The sequence below is a fragment of the Mirounga angustirostris genome, unplaced genomic scaffold, assembly GCF_029215605.1.
Source record: "Mirounga angustirostris isolate CCGP_5_RB_7025 unplaced genomic scaffold, mMirAng1.0.hap1 SCAF_8, whole genome shotgun sequence".
NCBI classification, from domain to species: Eukaryota; Metazoa; Chordata; class Mammalia; order Carnivora; family Phocidae; genus Mirounga; species Mirounga angustirostris.
The window spans coordinates 74,727,744-74,742,004 of NW_026991716.1; the positions used below are offsets into that span (position 1 = coordinate 74,727,744).

Consider the following 14,261-nt stretch of genomic DNA (forward strand, 5'->3'; position numbering starts at 1 on the left):
TTAAAAGAATGCTGCCTTTTGAATTTCTTCAGACTAATTTGCAATTAACTATTCAAACACAACTCGCATACATACTTGAATCCTGCAACAATGAGATCTCTGTCTAGTGTATACAACTGAGCACATACTGAAAATTTTAAAAAATGTCCCAAATGACATAAAGGCTGACGCCCTTTGTGTTCCAATGTAGCCCAGATCTTGCTTAGAAAGGATGCAGGTTCTCCTTGTCTAACCCTCTTGTGCATCAAAAAGCAGCTTTGTTTCACCTCGCTGGGGTGAGCTCATGGCCAAATCTGCATGGCGATTCTGGAGTAGGGGAGGAGCCCCTATCTCACCACATTCAACATATCTGAGGTTGTGGCACTCACATGCTGAGGACTTGAGTCTTTTAGAGTATTTTTGGAGACAGCACTTAATAAGGCACTTGAGAACCAAAAAGCTCAGTTCAATGAAATTCAACATAATGCACAGGCATGAGGTAATAACCAAGAAGAGTATGAAGATCGTTTTCTCGGTGGGTTTGGATATGAAGCAGTCCACAGTGTTGGGACAAGGCTTCAAATCACACTTCATAAGGTAGGGAACACTAAAGCCGTCATATAGTTTGTAAAATAAAGCCAGGAAGCCAATTTCAAAACCAGTTTTAAGAATAAGGCTGATAAGGTAAGTGTACCACAGGCCCACATCCATCATACCTGGGCTGACATAGAGTTTCTTTCTGTGCCTTTTCTCTCTACCCTCACGATAGGCTACATGTAGAACCACCAGAAGTGAAGGCGTGGAGACCATGACCAGTTGTAAGGCCCAAAGTCTGACCTGGGAGATGGGGAAGAAGTGATCAAAACACACATTTTCACAACCAGGCTGTTTAACGTTGCACTCAAACTCTTTCTGCTCATTTTTCCACACATGCTCTGCTGCCACCATGTAGACCAGCAAACGGAAGATGAACACAACAGTGAGCCAAATCCGCCCAATCCCGGTTGAGTATTTGTTTACTCCAGTTAGGAGGTCCCTGAGGAACATCCAACTCATGACTTGGGTTCAAAAGAAGGTAAGATTCTGCAAAAGAAAACAATTTCATCATGATTCACTTATTTTTATTTCATTGATCATTTCCACTGTCTTATTTGATTACGGGATTGTGGAAGATAAACTCAAATTTCAACTCTGGATGTTGATGACTCACTTTCAAACAAGGAGATGATACAGATGGTCCACAGATGTAATTTATCTCATGCCCAGTTTAATTTGGAATTTGGTTGGTGATCCCACATACACTATCCCATTTTCAAACAAATTCTTCAGTTTATTGCTTCTCTCTAAGGATGGATGGGTTCTGTTACTGATCTAGAAAAAATTAGATATGAATCCCAAGGTGACTTTGGTACCTTGAGATAGCCCTCACATACCCACTTCTTGAAGTTGTAATCTCTACTCACTTTTTCTACTTTGTCAATGCCCCTCCCCAATCCCTAAAGGTTATTCACTGCACCTACCTCCCTTTGTGTCCCATATCCCATACCAACAGCTGAGCTCACCTACATTCTGACAGTGATAAGTGAGGCTCTCCAATATGAACTCCAAACTCATGTTTCCTCACCCCTCCAGACTTACATCCATGCCCAACTTAACCTGTTCCACCCAGTTTAGAGGGAGGAGTCAGTCTCATATTGCCCCAAAATGATCATTCCGGCTCTACAGCCCATTCTTGATCTATCCATTTTCCCTGGTTCTATATTCTGTATCTCCAACCCTCACCATTTTATTCATCTCAGCATATAAGTGTACTTAAATGTTATCCATTTTTAATGGGAGAAATCTGCATAGCTTATCTCTCTGACAAACCCTCTATCTTCCTTTATCCCTTATTTCTACTTCCTCAGTTATTATTTACTCTTCAACTCACTGAGTCTAGTTTTTTCTGCTCACCATTGCACACTAAAATTAGCACTGCCACTCAACTACCAAATCTTCTGGATGCTCTGGATCTCATTTAATTTTTCTATGATACTGTTGCCTGCTCTTGTGTTCTTGAAACTCTTTCAGCCTTGACATACGTATTACTCTCTCTTCTCTTTCTATTGTTCTGATCCTCTTTATTGTACCATCTTAGGTTTCTTTGTCTAGTTCTTAAAAGCTCTGTCCTCTGTTCTTTTCTCACTCCATATTCTCTCCCTAGAAAATCTCATTCATTCCCATGGATTCAACTGCTGCTTTCCGATTCCTGACTCTCAGATCTTCAGCTTCTCCCCAGATTTCCATATCTCACTGCCTCTTGGTTATCATTTAAATATGTCACAGGCATCTCAAACTTATATCTACAGCTGAATTTATTATCTGCCCTGCCCTTTGATTTTCTTGCTTAATGGCATCACCAGTGCCCAAGCACCCAAGTTGGATATCTCATATTCATCCTGGACTCCTTTCTCGTGACTCTTTAATTGCTCACCAAATTCTTCTGATTCCTCCTAAATATCTCTCAAATTCCCCTCCAGGTCACTGCTGAAATATCTCTCACCTATACATCCTTCCCACAGCTTTCTATTTCCAGTCTCATCATCTCTTCCCCTCTCCTCCTAGTATGTCCTTGATGTTGCTTAATTATCTTGCAACTCTTTCCGTCATTTTGCTCTTTAACATATAAAAGCTGACAGGACAAAAAATCCAGTCAAGAAATGGGCAGAAAACATGAACAGACATTTCTCCAAAGAAGACATACAGATGGCCAACAGATACATGAAAAAATGTTCAGCATCACTCACCATCAAATCAAAACCACAATGAGATACCACCTCACATAGGCCAGAATGGCTAAAATTAACAAGTCAGGAAACAACAGATGTTGGCAAAGGATTCAGAGAAAGGGGAACCCTCTTACACTGTAGGTGGGAATCCAAACTGGTACAGCCACTCTGGAAAACAATATGGAGGTTCCTCAAAGAGTTAAAAATAAAATTGCCCTATGACCCAGCAATTGCATTAGTAAGTATTTATCCAATGGATACAAAAATAGTGATTCAAAGGGGCACATGCACCCCAATGTTTATAGAAGCAATGTCCACAATAGACAAACTATGGAAAGAACCCAGATGTCCATAGACAGATGAATGGATAAAGAAGATTTGGCATATATAAAAAATGGAATACTACTCAGCCATAAAAAGGATGAAATCTTGCCATTTGCAACAACGTGGATGGAACTAGAGGGTATTATGCTAAGTGAAATAAGTCAGTCAGAGAAAGGCAAACACCATATGATTTCACTCATGTGGAATTTAAGTAACAAAACATGAACATGGGGGGAGGGAAGGAAAAATAAGATAAAAACAGGGAGGCAAACCATGAGAAACTCCTAACTATAGGAAACAAACTGAGGGTTGCTGGAGGGGAGGTGGTTGGGGGTTGGGGTAACTGGGTGATGGGTATTGAGGAGGGCATTTGATGTAATAAACACTGCGTGCTCTGATGCAACTGATGAATCATTAAGTTCTACCCCTGAAACTAATAATATACTATATGTTAACTAAATTGAATTTAAATTTAAAAATAGTTTTAAAAAAGTTGATAGGATGCTAGAGAGCCTTCTTTTTCATTTCAGTGATGTTGTCTTTCTGGCTTCTATTTTGTCTTATAATTGAATTCTGTGGTTTAGCCCCCAGTTTGTTTGTTGGGCTCATTATATACTCAGCACTCTCTGTTCAGTGCTTTCGAGTTGGGTCTCTCACAACTACCCTGGGAAGTGGAATTTCTGTTTTTTGGTTTGGTTTGTTTATGGTGGTGGATGTTTCGTTCTTTCACATGAGAAAGCAGATTCTAAAAAATGAAGCCACTTTCCCACGTTTACAAAATAAGATGCAGAACAGTGTTCAAATCGAATTTCCATCACTCTAAAACAGAGCTTCTCAACAGGGGCACTATTAAATTTGGGGCTGGATAAATCTTTGTTGGAGCAGCTGCCCTGTGCATTGTAGGTTGTTTAGCAGTACTCCTGGCCTCTACGAGCTAGATGCAGTAGTACCACCTCCTGCCCCCATTTCAGACAACCAAAAATGTAGTCCAGACATTTCCAAATGTACCCTGTGGAGATGAGGCAAAATCTCTCCAAGTAAAAATCACTTCTCTTAACTTTCTGCTTTCATCAGAAGATGTGGACCAGAGCTCCAGGTCTGCCACAAATATTCTTTGTGATTTCTCAGGTGAAATCCTTGCCATTTCATGTCTTGTTTTCTGTTACAAAATTATTACTTTTTGCTTTATAACTCAGCTGAAAGAGTATCATGGAAATGATGGTGTGAGGGGAATGAGGAGGTTAAGAAAATTGGGATATTGTTATAGCAGCACACCTGTTGGAGCATGTCACATTACCTCTTACAGAGGGAACAATATGTAGTAAGCCCACACGCTAGAGCCCTGAGGAAATACGAAGGTTAAGAGATGTTTTCAGAGAAAACAAAGATACATGTACACAGTGCTCTCTATTCAGCAGGGAATAAATACCTCAATGTCCTTGGGTTTTCAGAACACAAACAAAATTGTATTAAATAAAAAGGGTTCTCAAATCCACCTGAAAGGTTAATGTCTCTATGAATTATTAAAACAAAGTCCCAAAGATTAAAAAGGGAAAACAAAAAGTATTATGTTTTCCTATAACATGTGTCATTGGGCATTTGTCCATATTATTCAAAAGGATATTTATGTAATGTTACAAAACATTTGAAAGTACCCTGTTGGGCGTTTTAGAGAAGGGAGGAAGGCAAGAATAGGTTCAGACTTTTTTGCTAAAAGGAAAGCAGTAAAAAAGCAACTGGTGTTTGAGTAGAATTGGAAGACTGATACCATCAAATGTGACAGGATTATGAATTTCATTTGACTGATAGATGTCTATCCTATTTTGAAGTTTTTTGCTGATGGAAAGGTAATGGCTTTTCTCAGAAGAGAGAGGTTTTCTAATGTTAGTTCAATTTTAACAAAGGTGGTTTAGCATAATGGATAAGAGCCTGGGCACAGTGTTGGACTCCTTGGGTTCAAGTCCAAGTTCACCTCTGATGATAATAGAACCAGCCACATGGGGCTTAAAACAGAGTCTGACACATGGTAGGTGATCCACAAGCATTATTATTATCATCATCATTATTATTTTGCCATTAAAAGCCTTTCCTTGATGTCAAATTGGAAGTCTTTCCAATTGTAAGTTAAGTATATTTTTTTCTCTAGGTTTTTTCCTATGAAGGTCGATAAATTAAGAATCTCCATTTAATAGTCCTTTAAGCATTTGAAAGCAGTCATTATTGGTTTGAAGTCATTAGCTCATCACTCAAAATTCTTAGAAGAACACAAAGAACACTCATATCTCTTAATAATAATTCAGATTGTCTCTTTATTTTTAATAAAGGCCTTTAATTTATCCCTTTTCTTAAGCCACTAAGGATAACTACCAATTTTTAAAAATTTTTAAAAATTTTATTTATTTATTTGAGAGAGAGATAGAGAGAGAGAGAACGCGAGCAGGGTGAGGGGCAGAGGGAGAAGCAGACTCCCCACTGAGCAGGGAGCCCAATGCGGGGCTCGATTCCAGGACTCCAGGATCATGACACAAGCTGAAGGCAGACGCCAAACCAACTGACCACCCAGGTGCCCGATAACTACCAATTTTTGAATAGTTTCTACTTGCCAATTCTAATGTACTAATTCTCCTATGACTTTCTCTTTCTTGTAAGAACTAGCAGTTAACGGCACAGGAGTTTAGTTTGGAAAATTCAATTAATCAAATATTCTCAGAAAGTAAAATATTCAATATTGCCAATATCAGGAATAATTTTGGGGAGTTGCAAATTTTCCCCAATCATTTGATCTGAGTTAAAAGTGGAGGTGAGAAGGTGCTGGGTCAATCAGATTTCCATATGGAAAAAAATGAAGTTGGATCCCTACTTTACACCATTTAAAAACTTAACTCAAAATGGATCAAAGACCTAAATAAAAGAGCCAAAACCATAAAATTCTTAGAAGAACACAAAGGGGTAGTAAATCTTTATGACCTTGAGTTTGGTAATGGATTCTTGGATATGATACTGAAAGCATGAGCAACAAAGAAGAAAAAATAAATTGAACTTCATCAAAATTAAAAACCATTGTTCATCAAAGGACGTTATTAGGAAAGCAAAAAGACAACCCACAAAGTGAGAAAAAATATTTGTAAGTAATGTATCTGGTAAGGTTTTAATATCCAGAATATGTAAGGAACTACTAAAACTCAACAACAAAAGAAAATTCAAAAATGGGCAAAATGTTTGAATAGACATATCTCCAAAAAAGACATACAAATGGCCAGTCCATACATGAAAAGATGCTTAACATCATTAGTCTTAGGAAAGTGAAAATCAAAGCTACAATGAGATATTGCCTCACATTTACTAGGATGAGTACAGTTTTTAAAATATAAAATAAAGGGGCGCCTGGGTGGCTCAGTTGGGTAAGCATCCAACTCGATTTTGGCTCAGGTCATGATATCAGGGTTGTGAGATCAAGCCCCACATTGGGCTCTGTGCTGGGCATGGAGCCTGCTTAAGATTCTCCCTCTCCCTCTGCCCCTCCCTGCCCGCACTTTCTCTCTCTCTCTCTTTCTCACTCTCTCTCTCTCTCCCTTAAAAAAAAAAGAATTGTGACAAGTATATGCTCTGGGTGCTGGGATATAAGAGTGAGCTAGATAGAGAAGGGCCTTTCTCTCGTAGAGCTTATATTCTAAGGAGGGAGAGAAACAATAAACAAGAAAGAAAGAAATGCATAATATCAGATAATGATGAAGACTGTGAGGAAGCACAAGCAGAATGATGTAATTTTGATGGGACCAGGAGAGCCTCTTTGGACTGGGTGGCCATGGAGACCTCTCTGATGAGGTGGCCTTTGGATGGAGCCCCAAGAGGCAAGAAGTCAACTACATGAAGCTATGAAGAAGAACGTCCTAGGAAAATGGAATGGTTGGACAGAATGAATTTATGTGTTTGAGAAACAGAAGGAAGGTCCACATGACTGGACCTCAGTGAGTAAGGGGTGGATGGTCTGAGATGAGGCTGGAAAAGGAGGTCCAGCCAGGTCACAGAGAGCCTTAGAGGTCACAGTGGGCTGTTCTGTGCTATGTCATTATAGACAAGTTCACTCTTTTGAGGGCTCAGTTTCCCTCTCTATGAAAGAGGGATACTAATATTCTCCAAGCTGACTTCATGATGTTTGTTGTGATCATAAGTCAAGATGAAATATAAGAATTTCATAAAGCACGCAGACACACACACAAAAGAAAAGAACAGAAAAGAAAAGAAAAGAAGCATAATCAGACCAAATTATGTAACTCAGAATTTGGAGACAAATACCTCCTTTGAGTGTGAAATGACTAAAAACCATCAAGGGAAAGAATTAGTAATTCATAGAAGAAAACTATCCCAAAAAGATCATCTGTCCTATATTCCTGAGATAACCTGGAAAATAAAAGGGTGTAAAATTATGTAAGACCTTAAACGTCAAAGTGAGAATTGGAAACTTAGCAACCAGAGGGCACCTAAGTAAAGTGGATAGTAAACGAAGAAACAAGTTAATCAACCATGTGGGCCTGTGACTGGCATAATGACATGGCAACAAAGTTAACAGAGGAGTAGAGCCCTGTATGAATGCTAGGTGAACAGAAACCACATAGACCTTCTCAATGTCTACATAGTTCTATATACGGGGAAAAGATTATAATGTACAGATATAAAATACTCCATCACTCTCTTCTTCAGCCAAGGATTTTGGATTTTCTAGGACAACCCTATTGCAAACATACTGATGTCAGAACTAATGAGAACATGTACAAGTTTTAGGTTGAGAAAATGAGTTACAATAACCATACAATATAAGCAAGGATAGTTAATGCATCTGACTTTTCTACATCCTGGATTAAATGTCATTACAATCATTTGATTTTCATTCCTCCAATTTACCAGGCAATAATTTTCTTGCTGAGGAGATTCCCTAAACTGTGTGAGGATATTCTGAGATTACATACAAGAGTTCCAGTCCCAGGAGAGGCACCTTCTAAATCACTCTCTTCTGGGTTTGGTTAATGAGTCCCTTAGAGCTGACTCACCATGGGGTGAATCACACCCGAGTTTCTGAGCCTTTGGTACTGAGCACCAGCCCACCTGTCCTTCACTTATTGCAAGATGAGCCTTTGCTATCCAGCAACTTCTCCCACACCAAACTTCACTTCCAGTATGGTTCAGCCATCCGCAAGCAAGTGCCTTCTCTGTGCTCTGAATGGGCACAAAAACAATGCCAGGAGGCAGAGTTCTGCTCTGAAATGATCAAAAAAAGCTATTTGAAACTTGTGTTTGAGGGGCACTGGATTTCCAATTTCCTTGCAGACCACAAGTGACAAGTCCTGAAAAAGGCGTCAGCTTCCATACCCAGCTCCTTTCACGTCTCAGTAATAACGGTGCCTGCCCTTGGGTAGTGCCTGAGCATTTCCGAAGTGTCTCGCAGCACCTCACGTAACCCCCACCTCCATCCTCTGAAGTAGGTAAGGTCGGCGGTATGACCTCCAACGTAGTGATGAAGAAAGGGAAATTCAGAGAAGGAAAGGGTTTGTGCAAGACTCCCCCAAATCAGTAGAAAACCCGGCAGCAGAACCCAGATCCTGAATAATTGGTCTCCAGCTCCCTGCAGTGTGCTGGGTTTTCTGGTTCATTAATAACTCTGTGCTACCTCGTACACAAATTATTTAACCTCTAAAGAATAGAGTTTCCTCTCAAGGGTCTCTTTCCACCACCTGCTGACACTTGCAAATTCCATAAAACCCCCTGACTGAATACAAGCATTTTCATTTTTAGCAATAGCCTATTTGGAAAATCCCTAAACCAAGGTGTTTCTCAACCCAGGATCTATGACCCCTGAGGGTCTGTCATTAGATTTTCAAGGGTTTATGAGAAGTTTATGTGTGTGTATTTTATTTTTATGATCTTAAACAAAACAATGCTGGATGACTCGCTCATAACCAAGGACTGCCACAGGATTTCAGTACTCATATTTACCAGCATTTGGCAAACTACACAGGCTTCAGGCCAAATCCAATTGGCCACCTGTTTTGTAAATAAAGTTTTGTTGGGACACAGCCCTGCCCTTTCGTTTACTGTTGTCCATAGCTGTTTTGATGTTAAAATAGCAGAGTTGACTGGTTGCAACAGAGATAGTACGGCCCTCAAAGCCTAAACTATTTACTATCTGGCCTTTGCAAAGGCCATTTGCAGACCTCTGATATTTATATTGTCTTCGAAATCATATTAGAACCAAGTTGCAGAACTTTAATTATCTGGGCTTCTGAGAAACAACACATGATGGGTCCTGCTCAACAGAAAGCTACATAAAGGGGATGCCTGGGTGGCTCAGGCGGTTAAGCATCTGCCTTGGGCTCCGGTCATGATCCCAATCAAGTCCCGCATCAGGCTCTCTGCTCAGGGGGGAGCCTGCTTCTCCCTCTGCCTGCAGCTCCCCCTGCTTGTGCTCTCTCTGCTCTCTGACAAATAAATAAAATCTTAAAAAAAAAAAAAAAAAGCTATATGAAGGCACATGGACAGGGCAGCATGAATGAAGCCTGCTGGCGGTTTGAATGGAGACAAATGGTGGAAGAACAAGCCATAACCCAATCCACAGTGGGACAGTAGGACCAACTTCAAAGAATCTGAGCTTCTGCAGTCAGTACCTTATTCTCTTAATGAGTAGTAATTTAATTTCAGCCAAACCATATCTATTGTCCGCTAAACTTTAATTAATTTTAATTTTATTGGTTTTGTGATGTTTGATTTTTCTTTTGTAAACATAGTTGCATAAGAGCTGTAAGTCTAAGGATTAGCCTGTGGATGTAAAATTATCTCACATCTAATTTTAGGTTTCATACATATAAATAATGGTATACTAAAAAAATAAATTGTCAACACTGGGGGTCCATGAACAATACTGAGTAGAACAGTACCGACACAGGCCGACATATACATATATATATATATATATATATATATATATATATATATATATATACAACTCTTGCCTGGTATTTTAATGTCCTGTATGAAGAAAGGCATTGCCATTTTTATTTTTTATTTTTTTATTTTAAAATATTTTCTAAAGATTTACTTATTTATTTGAGAGAGAGTGTGCATGAGCAGTGGTTGGGGGTAGAAAGAGAGGGAGAGAGAATCCCAAGCGGACTTCCCGCTGAGCACAGAGCCCGTTGCAGGGCTTGATCCCAGGACCCTGAGATTTGGTCCTGAGACCAAATCAAGATTTGGATGCTACGGGGCACCTGGGTGGCTCAGATGGTTAAGCATCTGCCTTCAGCTCAGGTCGTGATCCCAGGGTGCTGGGATTGAGCCCCATGCCAGGCTCCCTGCTCAGCAGAGTCTGCTTCTCCCTCTGCCTCTCCCTCTGGTTGTGCTCTGTCTCTCTTTCAAATAAATAAATAAAATCTTTAAAAAAAAAAAAAAAGATTCGGGCGCTTAACTGACTGAGCCACCCAGGTGCCCCAAGGCATTGCCATTTTTTAGAGATTCCCTTCTTAGGAACAGTGCAAAGTTTGTCCTCAAGCCACACAGAAGGAGCCAAATGGTCCTGGGCTGTTCCTCCACTCATTCACATTCTGTGCTCTGGCCAGGCGTTGCAACTTGGCCACAGCCGCAAAGTCCTCGGGTCCATCACACATTCCACATGGGCAACTTTCCTTAGAGGAAGCTTATCCAGAAGGGGCATCTGTGATGCGGCACAAGACTGGATAGCAGGACATCTAGCTTGTAATAATTAGGATCACTTCTCTCACCAAAACTTTTTGGAAAGAGGTAATGACTACCTAATTACAAGAAATGCCATCTTCCCATTAAATAAACAAATCCTATCATAAGAGAAATAAGCTTAACTTACCTCTTGACACAGATGTGGAGATTAAGAAGAGAGCCAGTCAGTTGCTCATTTGATTAAAAAAAAAAAAAAATCATGAGCTGTTATATTATTTCCCTGAGAGGAAACTAGTGCTTTAACCCCGGGCAAATGGAGTCTAGTGGTTTCCAAGGGAGCATAAGCCAAACAGGTGTAACCTGATCATTTGTTTTGGCTCATAACTTAGATGAGAACTCTTGGGTCTCTGCTGTTTACAATATATGTTAAAAGAGAATTGAAACTGGAAAAACTAACTCAAAGCCATTCACATACACACAGTTCACTGAATATCTCTTTTTATAAAACTTTGTCATCATCTACACAAAGAAGCTGGAACAATGAGAGGGTGTTTCATCTCTTTAAAGGATTTTCCAAGATTATTTATCAGAACCTATCTACCAAAAACAATAGGCAAAAGAACAATTTAAGTCAATGTATCTTTGATGAACTTACTTTATCTTCGTATCATATACGCTATTCTTAGAAATTCAGAAAGTAAGAAGACATAGTAAAAATCACTCTCACAAAACCAGGAAGCATCAATAACAGACATTTTGTATGTACATAACAAACAGATGTGAAAGGGAGGGAGAGAGGGAGAAGCGGGGACGGGCGGGGGGCAGGGGGAGAGAAAGTACTTTATCTTTTTATTCCTAGGTATGAATTCAGCTAAAATTAAAGATATGTGGAAATAAAAATGAAATCATTTTTCTCTTAGAATAAGAATAGCTTACAAATAGAATTTCATTGTTGGAATGATATTGGATGTCATGAAATTTAATGCCTTCATTTTAAAGATGAGAAAACAGAACCACAGAGCACAGCGGACCTCAGGTCCCAGAGCCAGGATAGAAAGTCTTTGTACTGAGACACCTTCTGCCAGGAGCAGTTGGATTGAGGTAGTTCGTTTTTAGGATGACCTTCAGGGAAGACATACTGAATCCTTGAGCATTAATAATTCAGAGGATCCTAGCCTTCTAATAATGTTAGCACTAACCCAAACAAAGGTAGAATTTGACAGTTTTCTAGACAAAGGTCCCTGTCCTCAAGGATCTTGCAGCACCTTACACAGAAGCCAGGGGAGGGAGAAATTGCCGGAGGCAGTGGGCTATCAGGAAATGCTCTATAGAAGAGGTGGGACATGGGTTGAATCTTTATGGAATGAGAAATAGGAACATCGGTGTGTTCTGGACAAAGTGTCTCTGCTGAACCCTACACCTTCTCAGTTACACTCATGACTCTTGCTATGCTTTTGACAAAGAGATTTAATTCTTCCATCACCATTTTTCATTTGGAAGAAACAGACATAATAAAAACTGCAAAAAGAGTGCTGTATTGTAGTAGAAATAACAGCATCTGTAAGTCAGAAAGCTAAGGGTGGGGAGAAATAAGAGAAGGCAGAACTAGAAAAAGAACGGAATAAATTCTGTAAACCTTGTTCTCCTTCTTCTTTAAGATTTGGATTTCGATAGCTTTCTCTTCAGTGTGAGACTCTGGCCCCTGTGAAATGTCGGCAAGAGCAGAGCCCAGAGCAAAGGCTATATATGCCAGAGCCTTCAAATGTCCAGTGTGTCCCCCTGGATGAACTGCATAAGGGTGGGGGCTCAGGAAGGCCTATCTTGGTGATCACTCTGTTAAGAAAGACCACAAAGGTGTGTTGAGTGCAGACACCATATGAGAAGAACATGACCAAGGTTCTGATTGTTACCATCACAGCTGGCTGCAGTGATGGCAAAATAAACACTACTATACATTGGGGACCATCACACACAGATCACTGTGCTCTGAACTTAACCTTTATTGTGTCTCAGCATGTCTCTTCCAAGGGAGGTTAGTAGTCTTTTCTGCTCAGTTTAGACACAGTTGGAGCACTGTGTTTTGTTCTGGTCTCAGTAGGACCTTTGACAAACTCGAGTAGGTCTAGAAGACTGACCAGGGTGGAGAGGGTGTCTCTAAACATGCATAAAAAGGATTGGAGCAACTGGAGGTGTTTAGCCTGGAAAGACAAGGTCCCAGGGAGTTACTTATCAGAATTTGATGCTAATTCTGTCAATTTCAAGATTTTTTTTGCAATAGTAGAGATCCCGTAGACTCTGAGTTCAGACGAACCAGGGTTGGAAACTTGAAGCTATTTCCTACTTAACTTTGTGGCTTTGCCCAAGATGCTTGAGTTCTCTGAGCCTCCATTTCCTCAGCTGCAAAATAGAAAGGAATTCCCTATTTCAGGGTTCTTATGATGGTTAAATGAAATAATAACTGCTCAATAAACTGTAACCACCATTATCCTTGTCTACTGAAAGCAGCATTGACCTTGGATTGTGAAATTTCCTGTCAAAAAAAAAAAAAATGGTACCAGAAATGAGAGACATATGCATGGACTTGACAAACCACAAAAGTTACCTTTTGTGTTGGGGGGAACTTGCCTGCACATCTCAGAGCAATTGGTTTTCAGTACCATTTGTGAACCCAAGACACCTTCGTGAAGGAAGAAGTAATTCCCAGTTACACCAGAAGCTTGTAGATTTGTAGCATTGGGATAAGTCCAGGGACACAGTAAATATTACTTAATAATGATTGATGTCTGTGATATCAAGTGCTTCTGAGGTTTCATGTTCTGGTAAGAGTGGTTTGAGGGGCTCTCTGCCTTCCACTGCTGTGTCTTCTGGTGCCATAAGTGATTCATTCCTCTTCTGACTGATGTAGGAAAGGATCAAGGGAAAATGCTTCATTGGTATAGAATACCTGAGGGATATAGAAAAGGTCACATTTTAGCACCATTTCTATATCTAAAATGAGTTTTTAGATATAGAATGAAAATGTGAGCATTGTCTCCTTGATTTTAACCTCTCTTTAATGAGCTCTTTCTGGACCCAGTGGTATGACGAGCTTGCCCCATATCGCACCTGGCTGCCAGCAGAACCACGGTGCCGGCCCCATCCAGATACTATGTCTCTTCCCAGGTCATTGAGAGGGCTCACATTTTCAATACTTGCACTTAAAGCATCAAATACTTTCTACCCACTTTCCACATCCAAGAAATGTTTGCAATATTGTTTTGCTAAGAAAAAGAAACTCACGTATTACCTATCATGAGTGTAACCACCACTCTTTCAAAACTTTCAGGGCTCGAAGTTGATAGATGCATGTGACTCTGGCTCTAGTTAATTCTTCTCATTGTTAGGTCAAGAGATAAAAGGCCATATTTTACCTATGAGCATTTTGTGCACCTTTACTTAAGAAAACAAGTGCACAGTATTGGAAAACATTTAGATTCAACTGATATGTTCACAGTATATTCAATATAA

General features: G+C 39.9%; 1 protein-coding gene across 1 annotated transcript; it reads right to left on the reverse strand.

The window, feature by feature from the left end:
- GJB7 (gap junction protein beta 7) lies at positions 1 to 1,047 on the reverse strand. Its single transcript, XM_045865423.2, has one exon. The coding sequence runs from the start codon at positions 1,033 to 1,035 to the stop codon at positions 229 to 231; it is 807 nt and encodes a 268-aa protein (XP_045721379.1). The 5' UTR covers positions 1,036 to 1,047; the 3' UTR covers positions 1 to 228.
- Positions 1,048 to 14,261: the final 13,214 nt, after the last annotated feature.

Bases quoted from the DNA above. Each gene is read 5' to 3' on its own strand.
- GJB7 (XM_045865423.2), bottom strand. From the start codon at position 1,035: ATGAGTTGGATGTTCCTCAGGGACCTCCTAACTGGAGTAAACAAATAC.